General features: G+C 41.4%; 2 protein-coding genes across 5 annotated transcripts; both read right to left on the bottom strand.

The window, feature by feature from the left end:
• Nucleotides 1-86: 86 nt before the first annotated feature.
• On the bottom strand, nucleotides 87-4,127 carry cnot8 (CCR4-NOT transcription complex, subunit 8). The gene is made up of 7 exons (XM_087807968.1): nucleotides 4,055-4,127; nucleotides 3,294-3,485; nucleotides 3,035-3,228; nucleotides 1,723-1,884; nucleotides 1,407-1,551; nucleotides 1,238-1,348; nucleotides 87-597 (listed from the first exon to the last, which is right to left on the bottom strand). The coding sequence occupies exons 2-7, from the start codon at nucleotides 3,408-3,410 to the stop codon at nucleotides 469-471; spliced, it is 858 nt and encodes a 285-aa protein (XP_087664094.1). The 5' UTR covers nucleotides 3,411-3,485; nucleotides 4,055-4,127; the 3' UTR covers nucleotides 87-468.
• A 2,492-nt stretch (nucleotides 4,128-6,619) lies between these two features.
• On the bottom strand, nucleotides 6,620-13,070 carry fam114a2 (family with sequence similarity 114 member A2). Of its 4 annotated transcripts, none has more exons than XM_087807822.1 (15): nucleotides 10,949-13,070; nucleotides 10,481-10,548; nucleotides 10,206-10,417; nucleotides 9,570-9,669; nucleotides 9,350-9,457; nucleotides 9,184-9,287; nucleotides 8,960-9,094; nucleotides 8,740-8,898; nucleotides 8,557-8,680; nucleotides 8,411-8,496; nucleotides 8,067-8,141; nucleotides 7,793-7,917; nucleotides 7,660-7,732; nucleotides 7,251-7,304; nucleotides 6,620-7,180 (listed from the first exon to the last, which is right to left on the bottom strand). In XM_087807822.1, the coding sequence occupies exons 3-15, from the start codon at nucleotides 10,395-10,397 to the stop codon at nucleotides 7,082-7,084; spliced, it is 1,434 nt and encodes a 477-aa protein (XP_087663948.1). In that variant the 5' UTR covers nucleotides 10,398-10,417; nucleotides 10,481-10,548; nucleotides 10,949-13,070; the 3' UTR covers nucleotides 6,620-7,081. The 4 variants fall into 4 exon arrangements, with proteins under 4 accessions (XP_087663948.1, XP_087663947.1, XP_087663946.1 ...); XM_087807821.1 differs by having other exon boundaries at nucleotides 10,206-10,414; XM_087807820.1 differs by lacking the exon at nucleotides 10,481-10,548 and having other exon boundaries at nucleotides 10,206-10,414; nucleotides 10,949-12,995.
• Between the last annotated feature and the right edge of the window lie 282 nt (nucleotides 13,071-13,352).

Raw genomic sequence — 13,352 nt, 5'->3', positions numbered from 1 at the left:
TAGATGTTTTAACATCACCACAGCAACATGGAGTAAGTGGTCATACTTAACTTCATTGTAAGCATAAAAGAACAATCAAACTGCAGTGAAAATACAAAAACAATTTAATGTACAGCCATTTAAAACAAGCTCGTGTGTAGAAACAGGCGGAACCAGAACTTGGACTTATTTGTTAAAATTTACTGGTAAAAGTTTCATCGAGCTGGAAAACGCTAAAACATTTTTTTTTATTTCAACAAAATTATACATTTTCATTTACAGGCCCGTCCAGCAGTAAAAAGGAATCCCTGCAACCGAACCGTCATGAGTTCTGGATGTAACACTGCCAACAAAAAAATAGATTTAAAATGTTCCGAATGTAGGAGCGTCGACTAAAAGCCGCTAAAAGGAGAGAGGGTTCTGGTGGAAGTTCTGGTAAGAGTCCTGGGAGTGGGCCGCGATATCCGGAGGTTAAAACAATAGCGGAAGTCAGTGCTTGTTGTTGGTCTCCTCCTGCCCCGAGCTGGAGATGCCATTTTGAGGCTGAGTAGATCCAGAACCAAGCCCATAGAGCCTCCCGCAGTACTTGGCATCATCAATGTTGTCCTCAAAGAAAAGCTGCAAGGTCACACAAGAGCAGCAAGTCACAAGGTGTGTTTCAACCCCACAAGAACACAGACCTGATGTCTGGATTATAGAACCAAACCCCGGATCTGATCCGAAATTAGAGATGGGCAGGACATAACTGCTGCAGCAATGATGAGGACCCGTCTAAAGATCCTCACCATAATTGGTCCCAGGTTCTAGACGGGAACACTAAATACCAACCTTAGACATCAGTCCTGAACGATACTTTTTTCGATACCAACTTAATGAGACAAATTTTATCAAAATAATTAATTACAGATGGTACAACTCGAGTTTCATTTTTTTCAGTACATTTCCACAGGATTAAAAAATAAATAGTTTTTGGTGCAAAAGAACGTATCATCATTGATTGAACGCAATAATCTTGTTAACTCACAGTGCTAAAGGCGGTGCAATCCCAGTGATAAGCATACATTTATTGGTGAACCCGTCTGTTAACCAAGCCAATAGCCCATAGAGACAGCATTATTATGTCTTGAACGCGTGATTAATCTCTGAATAACACAATTTGGCACCGATCGACGAAGCGTGTTTTGATACTCTGTACCACTGTAACATTTCGGTCAGTGCCTTCAAAGAACCGAAGTTCAGTAAACAGAGTTCCACTCACCTCTTTCATCCTAAAAAAGGCCATCCCTGTCAGCAGAGAATCAGAACCGGCCTGATGCTGCCTTCCGATCCTCTTTAGCTCCAGCTGGTCCGCCACCTCCTGCAGTCCGCCCTTAGCACAACACAAGCCGGTAAAAACAGAACCTTCCAGCATCAGACTGGCTCAGTACCTTAAGGTTCTTGCAACTCTTCATCAGATACTTGACGTCGTAAATGGCAGGAAAGAAGAGATTGAGAATCTGAAAGAAGTCATGTTCCTCTTCTGGGAGCCGAGCGTCTGTCAGCAGCTTAACTAGGTAGCCGAAGTCGTAGCCACTGAAACCAGAGGACAGGCAAGTTCAGCTTACAGGAAGGCACTCAGGGGGAACATATGGATCCTTATCAGGGTCAACTCCAGGTTCAGAATGAGCTACTAAATGTTTTGAATGGCATGTGTCAGAACTACACACTTGTCCATGACCCTAGATCCTTCAAATCATGTCTCACCTGTGAAAGGAGAGCCACTTGACGTTCTCACACAAAACCAGACCCGACGTCATGAGCAGCTCAGCAAAGTAAAGAGTGTCGATTCCTTCTTCTTCGTGCTTCTTGAACTGTAGGCCGGAGTTCTGCAACAGGTCTATGGAGTCCTGTGAGTACATGTCTTCTCTGTGAACACAACCAGCCAAGAGTTACAACCTCTTATATACTCATATTTGAAATGACTGAATTTAATCAAGTTTAATGAGAAAACAGTACGCACACATTACAGGCTGTCATTTGAAAAATTGTACGATCAGAATAGGAGACCATACAGTGTTATCTCACCTACTAGAAGATGCCAGAATTATAGTAAAACTACTGCATGTGGCGCATTATCACAAGAGGCATGAAGAATTTTTACAAGAAAAAAAATTACCCAAAATATTAAAAATGAAAATACTTAGGTGACATACTGTGTGGAAAATGTTAACACATTTTAACTTCAATAAATGTTCTCCTACAAAGAATGTTACTTTTATAAAGATGTATAGAGCACATTCTTGTGTCTTATTTAAATTTACTGTATACAAATTAATATAGAAATATGTGCAACACACATTTGGAGCATTAAACTATTTTAATAAAGGTCAACCATCAAAAAGAGAGCATAAATGATTAAGTTCATATTGGTGATATGCTGTAGAACAGCAACAGAAATGTCATTAAAAGTTTGTAGTGGATCATTTGGATACGGGGCACAGTAACCTTCCTTAATTTGACTTTTCATTGACACTCAACAATACTTCATTATAATACGTCTGCAGGTACTACTACATCTAGGATATCAAAAGGTAAATGTACTTGATGTTAAAGCCATTTTATACATGCGTAGTGAGTTAAACAGGGATCAATATGACATTGACCTATTTTTGTGTAGCTTTATTTTATGGGTTGATTTTGTCAGCTAGTTAAACATAAAACACATTAGTTATGTTTATCTTCTCTTCAAGGTAGCCTCCAACTCTATATAATGTCCTCCTCATGTGCCAGCAAGTGTAAAGCTCAAACTTAGCAGCCATGCATCTCTGTGATCAAACATCAACAACTTAGAGTTACAATTTCAAGTGTTAGTGACACCATCAGCCAAGAGCAGTCCTTTTGTGTCCTGAGAAAAAAGACATGTACAATTTTCTAAAGAAACTAATTGGTATTTTCAGCTCCAAAATCTTTTTTTTTTCTGCAAGCATGTACTGGAGCAGTCATATGACGGAGCTGCCTCATAATGACAGCTGACATGTGAACTGGCAAGGACAAGACAGCAAAGAATAGAACCTACGTGAGGTTGAATTTGAAGTTGAACTGCCACGTGGTGGTTCCAGACGGATAGTCTCCGTCCTCATTCATGAACGTGAGGCCGAGTTGGATGATCTTTAGCAAGTCCACGTTACATCGAAGGAGCTGGTACTGATAGTCCACCGTGCTGCGGAATTCGCCGATGGGCCTCACCACAACTCCTGGGAACTCTGTGTCCTGGAGAGAGCGACAAGTTGTCAGTTCAGCACGGCTAAGGAAGCTGAGTTACAGTCAAGTCTCACCATGGCAATAAAGTTGTAGTTTTGAATGATCTGCCGGATTTTTCTCATCTCATCCTCCATGTTGCTGGCCCAGACCTCACAGATTATCTGGCTGGAATCTGTAAGTGCGGCTGGCATGATGGCAGGGATCTAGATGAAACCAGACTGTCCTGAGGTGCTGGAGGAGAGTGGCCGACAGACCAAGAAAACAATCTGGAAAGAAGAGACATTGGTTAAACCTGCGCGGTCACAAAAGAATGAGCGATAGGGATATTAAGTCACTTCCATTGAACACACGCAGAACTTTTGAAATACTAATGTAAAGCAACTGTACTTCCATGTTTCAACTTTGATAAGTGCAACACTAAAAAGGGACCACTTCACCATGAACTACTTTAAATAAACACATGCTTGATGATAGTTGCTCAGGTGCAGGTATTCTGATACAAACAGAGATGTGGTCAAACAATACTACTTCCCTGTTGAGGCTTTAGTAAACATCAGCATGTGCAACACTTTGAATCAACGTCTCATCTGCAATACACTATAAATTGGTTACCACAAGTAACATTACAACAGGGATCATTTTAGGTTGGGAACAAACTCAAGATGCTACGCAGGTCCGCTAGCCGCTGTTAGCAGAAGCTAACGCTTTAGCATCATAAATACTATACCGTCGCACTAAATAATTAAAAGGCCGAGTATGTTGTCATATAAGTAATGAGGAAACAGTAACAGCAGCTGCAACACATTCAGAATATAGACGAAAAAGGCTAGTTCACCTGATATTTGCCTCCGATTCACCTGTCAAGCTAGCTGAGAGCGCGACGCTGCTTCTTCTTCGTAGGTTCGTTCTGCGCGGCTTCTTCTTCGTCTGCTTTGTGTTGGCTCGTGGAAAATAGAGGCGCAACAGCGACACCAACTAGTCTAGCGTGTAGAGCCCGCCGAGATTGTAAACCTTAACTTTCTTTACCTCTTTTGTGAACATTAAACTTTCACTATCACGACCACAAACGATACTCAATGGCCTTTGTTTAATCTGTAGTCTATGTTCTCTCACACTTTACAGTTTGAGTACCTGACAAGATTATGTATTCACATTTTAAGGTAATCGTGAACAACAATCCAGTAGTGAGTATTACATTGATTTTCACATTTTCCTTTTCTTGTTAATGTACACTGTTAAAATCTTAAAATCATGAAGTAAAATGTATTATCTATCTATGGATCGTCTCTCTATGTGTAACCAGATGGTTATTTTGAGTTGGATATAGATTTTTTTTTTAATAATTTGTATTTTTGTGTGTGTGTGTGGTTTTCCGTTTTCCGTTAACATTCAAGCCCCTCCTCATCACAGGTGGCGTCACCTGTTGATGAAGCGGAGAATTTAAATGGATGCGTCCTTCAGTTTTCCCTCTCCTCTGTATCATGACCGTCAGCTGGTGCCGGTGTCGGGCAGACAACGTGGCGTTCTGGGTCGTGTGCACGGGGTACGATCAGGTACGCGGGATCTCAGTTAGATTTAGATTTTTCTTTTCAACACGTTGTATATTCAGTTCAGTAAGCGGTCCTGTGTGTGTTCCCTGGTATTCATGCCGTAATTTACCCTGACTTATTCCAGGGATGGCATAAAAGATGCCCTGCCTTGCCTTCTTTTTTTTTACATTGTCTTTCTTTACCTTGCCTCTTTATGTTTAGTTTGGTTCGCCTCGCAGTTTAATTTATATCTTCGTTATTCTGCTTGCCGCTAAATTGTTCAAGTAGTTTTGTTTTGGTTATTCCGCTTTTGTAGGGGGGAGCTACAGTTGTGCCAATTGGATCTTGTTTTATTCGTTAATATTTCCTGTGGTTCTACTTCATATTGGTGCTCCGCCCTCTAACCGTTTCGCCTCGTCGTAAACCAATAGCGAAGCGGTTAGAGGGCGGAGCACCAATTCGTAGAACCTGAGATCATGATAGATAACTCGGGGGTTCTTTTGGTCGTGTTTAACTTCAATTTGTGGTTTTGTTCTGATTACTCATGTGTTTTTGTTTTCCCTTTTTCTCTCTTACAAGTCTGTGCTTTGACTTTAAGGATTGCACACGAATGAGTTAGTTTGTTAGGTCGTTGTCATTTAGGATTATTTCTAGCCTACTTCTGTCGTAAATAATTCACTTATTTTGATCATACTGTCTTGATAACCCAATAAACATAAATGTATTTTCTTGTTTTAGGTGCCTGTATTCATATCCGGCTGTTCCTACGCTGAGGGTTGTTTAATAAATCTTTACCTGCAAGTCCTAACGTGGCGTTGTTCCACCACGATCCATGTCATTTAAAACGAGTCACTAGTGGGAGTTAAAGTCCACCGTTACTCCCCTGGCAAGTGTTAAGGAAGGGGCATATGAACACTTGTTGTGGCAGCAGGAGACTAGATATGCAGACGTGACCCATTCTTCAACTGCCTTTTGTGAAGCTGGTGGCTTGCTGTCCAGTGAGATCAGCAGGTACTGCTATGTCCCTTCTTTTTTTTTTTTAGCAGCTTACGTGGCAGGGTGGTTGAGCATTCTGCACATTATGGAGCTCTGGAGGTGGTGATGTCATTTCAAGGTAAAACCCAGCGGGACATGGATTGCCAAGTCCGTCTTCCATCTCAGGTGCTGTGGTGACGTCCATTTTTGAGCTTTGAGGCCAACCTCATCCAGACACATCTGACAGGATGGGGAGTCACCTCTGGTCTGGCTGAGTAGGCTGTGCTTGAACAGCTCAGTGTCCCAGCATGTGAACCTATTGAGGTTAAACGCTGTCCCAGCTGGAACAGTCCAATGTCCTAGTCCTGTTGGGCAGCTCCAATTCAAAGTTGTTCACATGCCAGATACCCAGTCCATGATGGAGAGGGACTCTTTAAGTTTGCTGTCCAGGATACTTAAGTACATGTTCAGCTATGCTTCTAAATCATGTCTCCCAATTGTGTATCTTAGTGGAAACAAACCATTTCACTTGTATTAATTTGTATATATTTTAGAGGTTAATATTTCCTTTTAATAGCAGTTACAGTAATACATTCATATCACTACATTCAAAGTAAGTAATTGTAATCTGTAAAGCACCTTTCTACGCCCAAGGTCACAAAGACTTAAAATATATACTTTAGAAGACCAGGCCAAGACAACATGGAGACAAAAATAAACAATGTACTATAATAATAAAGAAAGGTGACTGCAGACCTGAAATACTTTTGAAAAGATCCATTTGAAGTCCTTTTTCAGCAGCTATTATCTGTACAGAATTGGTAGTTTCAGAGGTGTATTTGGACATTCATGACAATCACACATCTATAACCTGTCAAGCCAGAGACGAGATTCAATTTAAGATTTTTTTTTTTGTTTTAATGAAACGGAATTTTACATATTCAACTTCAGTTTAATTATGTTTCACAAAATACTTAGTCAAAAATACTTTCCTAGACAACAGAACTGCATTCTTCATGTCACAAATTGAGCATCAGTGTTCTGCTGTTTTGTTCTGGACCAGGCATAATCGGTCAGAGCACTGTGACAGTTTTGATGGCGCCAGTGAACATCATCAGCTATCCAGAGATTCAACACACTGCTGCTGACAATTACAACCACCTACTTTTGCATCCTTTTCTTCACAATATAGTGTTGGTATTAAAGTTTCTTCTGCGCTTCCAAAAGTGACAATATTTTTAATGGGAAATTAAAACTTTTCAGATCAACTTCCGCTGATGATTTAACTTTCGGGTCATTAGTGGGTGTTTTATTTGTTTATCATTAGACTTGCGTGGCAGGCAACAGTGGATGAGCGCTCAGTCTCTTGATTCTGATCGTCTCTGGATGTGGGAGAATTCCAGAATGGGCTGGAGCAGCTGGAAAGCATCTTGGACGTAGGATACACTGTTGGAGGCCTGCAGGAGGAGAAACACGCATCAATCTGAGCTCACCAACAGATGCAGAAGATAGAGAAAAAAGTTTCACCTCCAGGAAGACTCCAGTAATGAGCGGATTCAGGACATCGCCTGTCTCCTTCGTCTGGAAAAAAAATAAAGCAGAATTTATATTCTTTTAGAAGCCTGCTCATGATTTGGATGTTTCTTTGATGAAGCCTAAATGGTCGGTGACATGATGTTGGAACTAAGGATTCTTAAATTGTCCACAAATCTAGATGCTGAAGTGTAAGTTTACACTGAAATTAATGTTTAAACCGACAAATCTTTGTCATAAAGGCGTGTCTAAGGACACACTGAATTGAATTCACTTTGAATTAGTTTTCATTTAGTTAGCATTCTGATTCAACAAAACCAACTTGGATAATGCAAGTTTATTTCCAACACTGTCATAGACCTTTTATAGACCGCCATTGTCATCTGCTGTGTGCGAGACTTACTGCAGCAGAGGTCAGACTGCAGGTGAACTTCCTGGACAGGAGCGAAACCTCCCGACACAGGATGATGGTCAACCTGAAGACACAGAGCAGCTGTTAGTCTGAGCAAAACTTGTAAGGCTGATGTGGGTCTTACTGGGACAGCATGGTGCCGGACGGGTCAACTGTGGACATCAATATTGCCTCAGCCAGTTTGTGGAAGAGCTCAATAGATCCAGCTGTTAGCTCAGCTAGACTCCTGATGCCGGCAGCATGGATGTCCTTCAAATGAGAGTCGGAGCATATAACACAACTGGAAATAAAAACGGCGGCTGCAGAGGTAAGAATTACAGCTGACGACTAACTTCTGGTTGTCCTTAATTCTATCTGCAAATCTCATACAAGCAGAAAAGAACCTGCTTTATAAGTACCTCCGCCGATGTCTTTGCCTGGTCTTCACCTTCTCCCCTCCAGACCACGACTAGGTTTCGGGCATCTTTAGAAGCCTGTAGAGGACAACCATCATAAGTCATGTAGACATGACTAGTGTATGATCCCAGCTGGTAAGCATGCCCTCTAACTGAAGACTAGTTCTGGTAAAGTGACCGGATGTCTGGCTCGGTACCAGGTTCTGGAATGAAGACCAGAACCGGATGCAATGCCTGTTTTGAGAGCAGGAATGAAGTCAGGACTACACAAGACTATGAAACTAGATCACAGATTTCGGCTTTGTTTCCTGATGCTGACTTGTCCAGAAAGGAGACATGGTTCACACCTTGCACAGTTTTTCTGCAGAGCTTGAGACAGTGAGTCCGTCCACGACCTCTCTCAGCTCGGACTGGAACTCTGACCCATTTTGGTCTAGAAAAAGAAAGAAATAATGAGTTGTGGCTACGGCAAGGATTTGGGTCTTCTGCTCACCAAGCTTCTCATCCAGTTCGTCATCATCAAAGTCCATCATGGAGAAGGAGTCCTTAATGATCTTCAGCTCTTCTTGCAGCGCTTGCTGCTCATCCCCAGTTAGAGTGGTTAGAATGGACTTCACCTGTGGACCACAACATGTAAGAACTCCGGAAACAGAAGATGCCCTGGTTGGAGTCTGACCTTGGACTCGCTGTCACGTGACAGGATCTCCAGAGCCTCAAGGTGGGACAGGCCCTGGAACTGATCGAAGAGGACACCGTAGTGAGCTAGGACCTTCTTCTCCGAGGAGGTCTGGTCCTCTGTCTGCTGCTCCTCCCGCTCTTTCACTTCCCGCAAAACCTGAACATTTATAAGGATGTTTTTAAAGAGAGACGCAGAAAAAAACAAGAATAAACGTGACCTGAGACAACGTAAGGTTCCTGTTCATGAGTCCTTTGGTCTTCTTGAAACCAGGATCTCCCTCTGCGATCACATCCATTGTCTTTTTCCCAATGAACTCCAGAGCATCTAGACCTCCGCTGAGTACCGACTTACCCTGAAAGTAAGGAAAAAATTCAGGGTTCTCCTGAAGACCAGTATGACATTTGACCCCGCCCCCCCCCCCACCCCTGTGCTTTAACTGACAGTAATCTGGACCACACTGGTGAGGGACGTCAGCATTCCCATTGCACTTTCTACTGCACCATCAGCTTCTGTGCGTGCACCTATATCTGCATCAGGACTGGGCTCTGATGAGAGAAACAAGTCAGTGACAAGTGGTCTTCTCCAGTGGGTCATGACGATGTCTCACCCAGCTGTTTCTGCTGCTCCTCCTCCTCCACCTGGGCCACCAGCTCATTGGGACTAGGGATTCCCAGAGAGGTCTCTGCCTTCTCAATTACCTGACTGAGTCCATGACCTGAAAGAGGGAAAATACTCCACATTGCTGAAAAATGAATCAGATTGTTCCTTCTGATCTTGCATCTTTGCCAACTGAATCGACGATCCACCTCGATGTCATCTGAACTCACCAACAGTTGCTACGGTGGCTGTTGCCGTAGACAGTAGGGATTTGCCCCAGCTTCCCCAACTGCCCCAGCCTCCCTGAGCAACGGTAGTCTCCGTTGGCGTCTGGAAGAGTAAAGCGGCAACATTAACAGCAGGAACCCCCATGGAATGTTTCATTTAGATGCTGATAAAAAATGAAGTAAAAGCGATTCTATTCGATTTGAAGTCGACCGAAGCCAGTGGACTAAAGTGGTAGTGTTTAGCCCAACGGGAAAACCACATTTCCCATGAGCACTTGCTAAACGTCGCAAAAGTTGCCATGTCCCTGTTTGCAGCAGTTGGATGAATTTTCTGTTTCCAGACTTCCATTGATGAATGAAGGATGGATACCGATGAGGTAATGAATCAGATTGCGGATAATGAAATATGATATGCGTTATGACTGCTTTGTAAATAACATAACTTTAACTTGGTTTTTGTACCGTAATTAAAAAAATATTAAAAGGTACCTTAACTACCCAGAGCTTTTAAGTTCCCAAACACAAACAGTTTCTGCAACTATGGCTGGTTATGAGAAAGCATAAGGTTATAGTACCACCAGTAGTGCACCAAGACGTTTTCTCTTTCGACACAAAAAAGTGAATTAGGCAAAAACTTGCCTTTGCTGGCTGCTCTGGTTTCCCCTCTTCTGTCTCTGCAGGTTTGGGCTCTGTTCTCCTCCTGGCCCTCCTGGTGGGAGCCACATCTGTAGCAATGTCTGGTGAGGTTGGAGAGCATGAATCAGATGGCAAATGGACATCAGATGCCTCTTCAAAAGCCTCCTCTGTGCTTCCTTCGTCATTGTCTGACATGACTTTTTAGTGCATACCTGCTGAACAAGACACACATATTTACAGTGTAAGTTTCAACTGGACATGCTTGCTTGAGTCTGTACCAGAGTGAACATCTCTTTATCTACTTGATTCTCCTGTAGAGCAGCAGAAACACGTTAAGAGCAAGGGACTGTAAGAGAAAAATAATAGTTCCTAATCCAAGTCGAAATGGGACTACAAGGAACTGCAAAAATACATATATAGATAAACAGTATGCCAGCAGTGTCCCCGGAGGCGCATTATATTACTGTTATATGTGAAGATGTGGTAACTCGGCAAACGCAATATTAATTGACTAACATTTAGTGAAGGAGAACAGAAAAATTAAGTAAAAGCATAAATCGTAGTATAAAAAGATCATGTCGAGAGTGACATAATATAAGTAGTAGTTAAAACGTAACGCAATTAAGTTGGTTAAAAGACAGTTGTCAGATTTTGATGTCAACAATGACGCTGGATTCAACTTGTTGTTGTTAGCATCTGTCAGCTCTCACATGTAAACAAACTATTTAGAGACATTTAAGACTTACCTTATCCGCTGAATTTCTGATGAAGATCGATATGAATTGCCAGGAAACCTTTTCGACCACGCGTTTTTATCAGTTTGGGGTAAAAGATCCGAGCCACGTCGCACTCACGGTAGTAAGCGTGTGTAAAATATTCTTGTTCCTGTTTACCTCTTCAGAATAAAAGCATTAGAATTTAATTCACTTCCTGTTCCGGTTTTTACGGTATACAACCACGCGCATTCGAGTTAGGTTAACATAAACGAAGATGGATGAACTGAAGTCTTCAGTTAAAATTATACTTTTTAAGTAGGCCTGAACCACACTTTTTACAAACCATGATACATTTTAAAAAACGGCCCAATGAAGTCCATCAAAAGAACTGAAAAGAACTTCAAATTGAAAATTCAAATAAAGCAAACTGTATTATCGAGAAGGAAGAAAATAATAAACAATATTCTCCACAGTGTAATTAATGATTTTAGCGAATGGCTGCAATAAAACAAAGAGTGATAAAATCGATATCGTATCATTATGCAACCCAGGCAACAATGTAACCATTACCATTCACATGACATTAGTTCACAGCCCTGTTTTTAAAAACCTTATTTTCTGTTTTATTTATTATATGCATGACAATTCGCTTGATGAGTACAATGGTGTAGCTTGTAGCGTGTAAAAAAAAAAAACATTTTCAGAATATATGATATAAAGACTATAGGATGGCATAAACTGATTAAATTCAACTGCACAACACAAAAACAATAGACTACGAATGCAGACACCGAGGAAAATTGAATCATGCAAAGAAAAAAGCAACAGTGGTTATCTGGCTCATCATTCATACTCTACATAAATCTGCTCGTGGAGTGGCTTCATACTGTCACCATACCTGCAGAGAAACAGTGTTGCGGAAAAATGTATTCTGTTCTATTCTGTTAACTGTTTTTGGTTCTGCTAAGTTTATTTAAGCGTTCTGTTAGAAAAGTGGGTCGAGCTTCTGCTGTGGGAAGGGAATGGAACTGGACAGGACTTCTGTCAGAACTAGAGGATGACTGGTCTAAAGTGTTTTTGGAATATGTGTGATCCAGTTCACCGCCCAGCCACAAGTGTTGCTGTCAGGTTTGTAGGAAGACTCATGTGAGTTTTTACACTTTACAGATATGTGAGCTAAGCAGTGTGAAAGTCATTGACTACTGCTTAGTACTTGTTAAAACGCGTAGCAGAAGATCTTTGCCTTTTTTGTTTTATATATTTATACATTTTGACCATACAAACATAACATTACAAACATAAACTCAGCACAACGAAATACATTACACACTGGGCTGTGATCTAATTCACATCTATATCAGATCATAAATTATTAGCAATAGCATGGACACGGTCCATCTTCCCAGGATTATCCAAAATTAGCCATGAAGCGAAGATAAATGTGCGATCTCAAGGCACTGCTAGTTGATATAAGGCTGTAACCAATCACTGCCTTAGACTGATGTTCAACCCGCCTACTCGATTTGCATACGGACAAAGAAATGACAAAATGTATAAATAAATATCCAAATTTATAAATGACAAAATGTGTATTTATACGTAAAATAGCCTCTTCTCTGAAAAAAATTAAATCAGAAGTCATTTATTTATTTTGACATTTTGATATTTATTTACACATTTAGACATTTATTTAAACATAAGTCATTTATCTTCCTTCATAGTTCTGGTCAGTCTAGTGTCAAATGTTTCTAGATGTCAGTAATTAGGGATGCTCCTTAGGGCATTGTGGTTTCCCCTACCTTCTCTTTGTCTACCCTCAGGTTTAGATCCTTCTCTGTTTCAGATCGGGGATCGGAGTTTGATGCCCTCCTGGCCCTACTTGAGTTCTGCAAGATCCACTACATGGACAGCACCGTGCTCATTCAGCAATCAGCAGCGCCAAACACAGTGACAAGATTGGTGCCTTGCCCATGGCCCAGAAGCCTGAGGGGGTGAGGTCTTACTTATGTTGTTTATCTTGCCCGGCAACAATGAGGAGGACTTTCCCTTCTGTCTGGCGAGTGCTGGAGAAATCAGATAAGCAATGGTGGAATGCTGCTAGCCAGGAGGGCCATGAAGGAATGATACCAACCCAACTCATCCACATTTGCCTTAAAAGGACAGCGTCTCCTCTGGACAACCAGGGCCAGTATGCCCAACCCATGTTCAATGTTCCCTAACCTGCAGAATGGGCCAGTCCAGGACTCATCAATTCAGAAGGGGGTTCCCAAACTAATATAACTATGACTCTTGTGTAGTCTGAAGCAAAAAAGTGAAAAGAAATTGGATTAGATTCGATAAAGTGAATAAAGTGATAAAATAAAAGAATGAAATAAGATCCCGGCTGCATAAAAATTAGAAACACTCTACAAATACAAACTATTATAAGAGTTTA

Source organism: Callionymus lyra, chromosome 14 (genome assembly GCF_982586985.1).
Source record: "Callionymus lyra chromosome 14, fCalLyr1.hap1.1, whole genome shotgun sequence".
Classification (NCBI taxonomy): Eukaryota; Metazoa; Chordata; class Actinopteri; order Syngnathiformes; family Callionymidae; genus Callionymus; species Callionymus lyra.
The sequence above is the reverse complement of the archived record's forward strand: the minus strand, read 5'-3'. Positions and strand labels throughout refer to the sequence as shown.